Source organism: Asparagus officinalis, chromosome 5 (genome assembly GCF_001876935.1).
Source record: "Asparagus officinalis chromosome 5, Aspof.V1, whole genome shotgun sequence".
Lineage (NCBI taxonomy): Eukaryota > Viridiplantae > Streptophyta > Magnoliopsida > Asparagales > Asparagaceae > Asparagus > Asparagus officinalis.
This window is the reverse complement of record NC_033798.1, coordinates 13,407,643-13,415,944: the sequence shown is the minus strand read 5'-3', so window position 1 is coordinate 13,415,944 and position 8,302 is coordinate 13,407,643. Positions and strand designations below refer to the sequence as shown.

The following is an 8,302-nucleotide window of genomic DNA, read 5'->3' as shown; positions in this document are numbered from 1 at the left end:
ACTCCACCCTCCAAACCCCACTCCTCATCCTCGGCTTCGTCATCCTCCTCGTCTCCCTCACAGGCTTCATTGGCGCCTGCTTCAACGTCACCTGCGCCCTCTGGCTCTACCTCTTCGTCGTGCTCCTCCTCATCATCGCCCTTCTCTGCGTCTCGGTCTTCGGGTTTGCCATCACCGGAGGCGGAGGTGGGACCCAGGTGGCCGGCAGGGTGTACAAGGAGTACAAGCTGGAGGACTACTCGAGGTGGCTGAGGAAGAGGATATCTGAGGAAAGGTACTGGAGGGCTGCCAGGGCTTGCGTCGTGGGGTCCAGGACATGCGCGAAGGTCGCCACGTGGACCCCGCTGGATTACCAACAGAGGGATCTTACTCCTATTCAGGTTTTGTTTTTTTTTGGTCGGAAGTGACGTGTTCTCTGTGCGTGTGGTAGCTTATTAACAGAGATGAATGATGAATAAGTCCCCAACAATAGTAACTATCACCTTTTTTTTGTTATTGATGATCAATAAGTCCTTCAGTTTAATTATTATCTTGAGTACAAATCTTAAACAAGAAACACGAACTCCATCATCCCTAGGTTATCTTCTGGCCTTGAAAGTGTATTTAGTATTGTTACAAATAGATTTTATACCGCTGAGGTAAAAGTCCGGGTCAGTTTATTTATTTATTTATTTTGAAGCCCTTACAATCACTCACAATAATCCTAATAGATTCGAGGTCCTCGACCTGCTCAGAGGATATTCACAACTTATCCATGCAATATTACATAACTGCGGATCGAGTACATCCAACATAGTTTTTCTTACTCTGGAATTTCCTGATTTTAGTTCATACCTGATAGCGGATAAACCCACTGACTATCGTCCAACTGCAGATTATCTCCGATAGTTCTATTGTTGCGGATAGACCCCCGATCGAATTTTTTTTAATTCTTTTACCCTCAGGTAAAGAGAAGACTGTTCTTTGACGAGTAGACCTCCTGAGGGTAAAAGAATTAAGGTCTGTCAATTTTGCAATTAACCCTACCAGATAATAATCAGAAAGGACAAACCGTGATTTCTGTTTACCTATGACACAAGTACACCTAATCAAGGAACTCTCAGCAAATACACGGATCTTAACATTTTCTACAATCGCTGTTTAATTACTTGCAGTCAGGCTGCTGCAAGCCTCCTACATCATGCACGTACGGCACGGTGATGCCACAAGCCACAGCACAGGATCAGGACTGCTATCGGTGGAACAACGACGCGGATGTTCTGTGCTATGGTTGCGACTCGTGTAAGGCTGGGGTTCTGGAACAAGTGAGGAGGGACTGGCACAAGCTCTCCATCCTCAACGTCATCGTCCTCCTCTTCCTCATTGGCATCTATTCTGTCGGATGCTGTGCCTTCAGGAACGCACAGCGTTATGAGTCGGATTACCCTCACGGACGAAATCGCATGTCCAAAGTCAATCCTGGACGGGACTATTACTGGTAAGACTGATATTTTAGCTTCAATTTCTTCTTTTAGCATTTACTGAACAAATGGAAATTACTGCTAACGATACTAACTTCTAGGATAAGAGGTCTAAACTGCCGTTATTTATATCTATCCGCCCCCAAAGTATAAAGTAGAAAAACATATGAAGTACATAGGGGAGAATGTTCAAAGCATGTCAGGCGTGTTAGTCTATAGGAAAAAGTTCAAATGTAGTTTCCTCTAATAAAGGAAATTTATGGTAGTTTTGAGCAAACACCCCCCCAAAGTTCACGGTAATTTTGTGAAATTTATGCAAAAAAACATCCCCAGGCGACCAACTAACAAAAACTAACAAGCTGACGAGAACAAAACACAAAGACGTCCAACCACAAACCCACAGCCCAGATGCACCCATCCATCAAGAAAAGGATGAACAATTAAAAAGAATGCTAGGAAGCCGCAGAATATATATCTGTAGTTATATGCTCTTGATCTGAAGCAGAATCTAGATAATTCTATCTAGATCAGAACATATATATGTAGTTATATGTGATGGAATTTGAAGAACACAACACTCTACACAAAGGAAACTTTTATTGATAGAACACTTGAGAATACAACACTTGTTCTTACAAGAACACCTCACTTTCACACAATTCCTTTATTTTGGTGGACACTCACACAAGGCTACACTACACACTCAAGCTCTCAAGCTCACTTCTTGCTTGCTTGCTTACTTGCCCAAATGAGAGCACAAGACCCCTATTTATAGTTGTTTAAGAGGGCTAAGAAGTGTGTAGAAGAGTTAATCCTAGCCATACATTACTAAGAAGTTTCTAGAAGAATAAATACTAGCCATACACTTGTATCTTCCTAGAAACTTCATGGTAGATATTTTGTAGGATGTTACTAGAAAGAAGTTCTAGAAAGTTGTTCTAGAATAATCTAAGTTGGTGAGGAATTCTAATACTCCCCCTCATCACCAACTTTCATTTCTCTCAAGTCCAAGCTTCTTCTTAAGCTTCAAAAATGTCTCTGTCTTTAGTGGCTTGGTGAAGATGTCAGCGATTTGGTCTTCAGACTTGCAATATGACAGCATCACAGTCTTCTTTTTAACTTGATGTCGGATGAAATGATATCTTGTCTCTATGTGTTTGCTTCGTCCATGTGCTACCGGATTTTTGGCAAGTGCAATAGCTGACTTGTTGTCGATGAGAATCTCTGTCGGTGCTTCTTGTTGGTGTTGCAATTCCTTCATCAGACTCCTGAGCCATATTGCTTGACACGCACATGTCGATGCTGCTATGTATTCTGCTTCGCAACTTGATAGAGCGACGACAGACTGCTTCTTTGATGACCATGAGAATGTTGCTGATCCGATATTGAACATGTAGCCAGATGTGCTCTTTCTTTCATCTAAATCTCCACCATAATCGCTGTCGGTGTAGCCGACTAATCTTGAATCTGCACACTGTGTATAAAATAATCCTTGATCAATACTTCCTCGGACATACCTAAGAATTCTCTTGGCTGCTTTGAAATGCTCCTGTCTTGGCTCCTCCATATATCTGCTCACCAGTCCTACCGCGAACACTATGTCGGGCCTGGTGATGGTTAGGTAGCGCAAGCTCCCGACTAAACTCTTGTATAGAGTTGGATCAATATAGCTTCCTGGTGTGTCTCGCCTCAGCTTCACTCCGACTTCTGCAGGAGTTGCGACTGGATTGCAGTTGCTCATGTTGAACTTCTGAAGGATATCCTTTGCATACTTCTTCTGAGAGATGAAGATTCCTTTCTCTGATTGCGACACTTCTACTCCAAGAAAGTATGACATTTCTCCAATGTCAGTCATCTCGAACTCCTTGATCATATTCTTTTTGAACTCCTCGAACATTTTCGGATTGTTGCCGGTGAAGATCATGTCGTCCACGTAGAGACATACGATCATGATGTCTTCATCCTTCTTCTTGGTATAGAGAGAGTGCTCATACGGGCTCCGATGGAATCCGTTCTTCTGGAAGTATGCATCGATTCTGGCATTCCATGCTCTGGGCGCTTGCTTCAGTCCATACAATGCCTTCTTCAGCTTGTAGACTTTGTCTTCTTGATTCTTCACCTCGTACCCTGGTGGTTGCTTGATGTAGACTTCTTCTTCTAAGTAGCCGTTCAGGAATGCAGACTTCACGTCCATCTGGTAGATCTTCCACCGGTTCTGTGCTGCCAATGCGATAATGAGTCGGATGGTGTCGATCCTCGCGACTGGTGCGAACACTTCTTCATAGTCAACTCCTTCTCGCTGACTATAGCCTTTTGCAACAAGCCTGGCCTTGTACTTCTCGATTCCGCCATCTTGATTTGTCTTTGTCTTGTACACCCACTTTACTCCGATTGGTTTATGGCCTTCAGGTAAGGTAGTGAGCTCCCATGTGTCATTTCTCTTGATTGCCTCGATCTCGTCATCCATGGCTTTTCTCCACTTATCTTCTTGAGCAGCTTCTTCATAGCTGACCGGATCACATTCTGCAAACAAGCAGAATAGTGTGTAGTCATCCATCATCTCGACAGGCTCTGTATCGTCGTACAGATCTCTTAGGCTTCTCATCCTCCTTGTTGCTCCCCCTGAAGAGCTTCCTTCACTTGAGCTGGATGATGTCGGCGTTGATGTTGGGGTTGATGGAGCTGGACTATTAGGTGGACTTTGTTCTGGTCTTCCAACCTCCTGCAAGTCATCATCATTATCTTCAAAGAACATACCTTTAATATTTTTATCTTCATCGGTCCATTTCCAATAATCTTCTTCATCGAACTCCACGTCTCTTGAAATGATCATCTTCTTTGTAACTGGATTGTAGAGCTTGTATGCTTTTGTCCTCCTCTCGTACCCAACGAATATGCACTTTTCTCCTCGATCGTCCAACTTCTTTCTTTTCTGCTCCGGGATGTGTGCATATGCAATACACCCAAACACCTTCAGGTGGTTGACACTTGGCTTGATGTTGCTCCACATCTCCAATGGTGTCTTGAACTTGACGCTCTTTGTCGGACATCTGTTGAGGAGGTAAACTGCACAGTCCACGGCTTCAGCCCAGTAAGTCTTTGGCAGGTACTTGCTCTTCAACATGCTTCTGACCATATCAAGAATGGTACGATTCTTCCGCTCTGCTATGCCATTCTGCTGTGGTGTGTAGGCGGCAGTGAGTTGATGAATTATCCCGTACTGCTTGTTGAAATTGTTGAATGCCTTCGAAGTGTATTCTCCACCTCGATCTGATCGGAGCACTTTGATGTGGTACCCACTTTGCTTTTCTACCATCTCCTTGAATTCTTTGAATTTCTCCAGAGCTTCGGATTTCTCCTTCAGGAAATAAACCCAAGTTTTTCTGCTATAATCATCAATAAATGTGAGAAAATACCTGTTTCCTCCAAGAGAGATGACTTCAAATGGTCCTGCAATATCTGTGTGGACCAATTGTAGCAACTCTGTTGCTCTTCTTGACTTTCCAACTTCGAAACTTCTTCTATGTTGTTTGCCCTTCATACAGCCTTCACATAGCTGGTTCGGATGGTTGATTTGCGGCAATCCTTTTACCATTTTCTCCTTCCATAGAAGATTCAGGCCACTGAAAGCGAGATGCCCGAATCGTAGATGCCAGAGCCAAGTCTCGTCTTTTATGATTGACTTCAAGCACTTGACAGGGTCAGCATGAATATTTAAGGTAAACAGTCTATTTCTAGACATGTTCACCTTTGCAATAACTTCATTTTTATTTTTAATAGTGAGGGCAAGGTCTTTTAGATGTATATCATAGCCTCTTTCAAGGAGCTGGCCTAGGCTCAAAATATTATTTCGTAATGCTGGAACATAGTAGACATCAGAGATGTACCTGTTCTCGCCCGTCTTTGTCTGGATCATTATATTGCCCTTGCCTTTCACTGGAATCTTTGACTGATCTCCAAAGGTGACATCTCCTTGTACCGTCTCGTTCAGCTCGGTAAAAAACTCCTTGATGCCGCACATGTGGTTACTGGCACCTGAATCTAGATACCAGATATCTTTATTCTTGCTTTCGCTCTCCTGGTACGTCAACAGGACTGTTGAAGTGTCTGCCTGCTCCCTTTCTACAAAGTTGCTTCTTTCTGCCACTTGATTTGATTTCTCCCAACATTCGTAGCTGAGATGACCGTATCTCTTACATTTGTAACACTGTGGCTGAGATCTGTCCTCATGGTAACTTCTTCCTTGTCCTCGTCCTCGTGTGCCACGACCTCGTCCTCGATCGAATGATCGTTCACGATCTCTATTTCGATCTTGATTTTCATGGCCTCCTTGGTACTGTCTCCTACGACCTTGCTGGAAGTTTGAGCCACCTCGAAATGAGCCTCTGCCTCTGTAGCCTCCACGTCCTCTTCGACTATCTTCTTTGATAGTCATCTTACTCTGCAAGGCTTGTTCTAGATTCTCCGCTTGATTTGAACTAATGTTTATATCTTGTTCATAAGCTTGCAGAGAACCTTGCAGCTCATCAATAGATACTTCGGAAAGATCTTTAGACTCTTGTATTGCCGGAATAATATATTTGAATTTAGAGTCTAAAGTCCTAAGTATCTTCTCCATAATTCTTACATCATTAATTGCTTCTCCATTTCTCTTCATTTGATTTGTTATTGTCTGAACTCTACTAAAATAATCCGATATTGATTCTGTAGCTTTCATCTTCAAATTTTCAAATTCAACTCTTAATGCTTGGAGGCGTACCTTTTTGGCTCTTTCCGCACCTTGATAGGATTTTTGTAAAATCTCCCATGCTTCTTTAGAGGACAGGGCATTGGAAATCTTCTCAAACGCAGATTCATCTACGCCTTGGAATATTAGGAACAAAGCTTTTTTGTCTCTTTTTCTGACCTCCTTCAACTCACTCTTCTGAGTGGCGGTGAGAGTTGCTTCTGCTGCAGGTGACTCCGGTTCAGTGTAGCCATTCTCTACGAGATCCCACAAGTCTTGCGAGCCGAGCAAGACTTTCATCTGGATACTCCAGTTGTCGTAATTGGTCTTCATCAGCTTCGGAATCTGTGGCTGGATCATGTTCGCCATCTCGTACACGAGCACCTTCGATTGGCCCGGCTAGATCGAACTTTGCTCTGATACCACTTTGATGGAATTTGAAGAACACAACACTCTACACAAAGGAAACTTTTATTGATAGAACACTTGAGAATACAACACTTGTTCTTACAAGAACACCTCACTTTCACACAATTCCTTTATTTTGGTGGACACTCACACAAGGCTACACTACACACTCAAGCTCTCAAGCTCACTTCTTGCTTGCTTGCTTACTTGCCCAAATGAGAGCACAAGACCCCTATTTATAGTTGTTTAAGAGGGCTAGGAAGTGTGTAGAAGAGTTAATCCTAGCCATACATTACTAAGAAGTTTCTAGAAGAATAAATACTAGCCATACACTTGTATCTTCCTAGAAACTTCATGGTAGATATTTTGTAGGATGTTACTAGAAAGAAGTTCTAGAAAGTTGTTCTAGAATAATCTAAGTTGGTGAGGAATTCTAATAATATGCTTTTGATGAATCAGAATCTAGATATATAATTCTATCTAAATCAGAACGCAGCAGGTTTTGACATTTATTTTCACCTATAATAACATGTTTCAAGGGATCTAATAAATAAAATTCGCGCATATACGCTCATTGACCTTACTGCGCACAGTCAATTTTAAGTTCAACATAAGGATAAACTGCGCATCTCTTAAAGGAACATCAAATTAGTGCAGCGAGAAATAAACAGCACAATATGCAGTAGACATGCAAGAGTAACTGTGAATAGTTAATTGAAGTTTTATACACCTAGCCTATCAGACGCAAATGTCAAATGGTGAAGCAAAGAAAATGAACAAAACGATGAAAAATTATCGGTGAACTACGTTACGAGGAAAAAGAAGCGTCAAATGCAGCCAACTCAGAGAACGAGATATCTCCATTATTTTTGTTTTCAATCGAAACGCTCGTTACAATAGTTGTCCTGATACAGGTGGAGGTGGTGACGTGGCAGGAGGGACCAGCTTTACTAGCGGATCAAAGCTCAGTGGTTTCACAATGCCAGTATAGCTGTGTTATATATCTACATAGCATGATTTTGTACATTAGAGAGTAGGATTAAGACCGGAATTATTCTCTTCTTGTCGGTGAAGATTGTTCCCCTGTAAATTATATATGCACAAATTAATGCATTTTGTCCAAAAGTCGGTTTTATCATATTTTTCTAATTGCATGAGACGATATAATCTCCCTCCTGCGAAATATTGCAGATATAAACACCATAGAGCAAAATTTCAGGAAAAACTAATTGATGTTCCAAGTAGAATAAAGAAGGTTCATGAACCTTTTTGATGCTATTTCCATCAGCATTTATCAACTTATAGAAAAGCTTGTGAATATTTCTTTTCTATCAAAGTTAATAACATTTGGAATAACTCAAAGCATAGCAAAATGTTTAGCCCCCATTCTTAGAGTAAAAGGACAAATCTTCTTCCAAATATATTCTGTACGTTCTAAAACACATCACATGCAGCTAGTAAAGAAAATTATATAGACAATGTCAACTCATTTATATATGATCAAGATTTTGCTACATTAATTGCATGAGAAGCTATTTTCCTTCGATATAAAATTATAAGTTTCAGGTGATACAAATTTTTGTACCGCTCAAGTTCATATTCCAGCAGAGAATGTGCCTATATAAGATTCCATCACTAGTAGAAAACTGATCAATCTAGACGGAAATTTCCATCTAGGTTGATCCAAATTCCGTCTAGATTAGTTCAT

The 8,302-nt window shown here is 41.5% G+C and overlaps 1 protein-coding gene across 1 annotated transcript in view; it reads left to right on the top strand.

Annotated features, from left to right (window-relative positions):
* The window catches only part of LOC109842840 (tetraspanin-6-like), a 7,902-nt gene extending 192 nt beyond the window's left edge, over positions 1–7,710 (top strand). The window contains 4 exon segments of the mRNA XM_020411745.1: positions 1–4; positions 7–380; positions 1,155–1,477; positions 7,509–7,710. The exon segment at positions 1–4 is cut by the window's left edge and continues 192 nt beyond it. Of these exon segments, the coding sequence (XP_020267334.1) occupies positions 1–4; positions 7–380; positions 1,155–1,477; positions 7,509–7,521 (714 nt within the window). The 3' untranslated portion in view covers positions 7,522–7,710.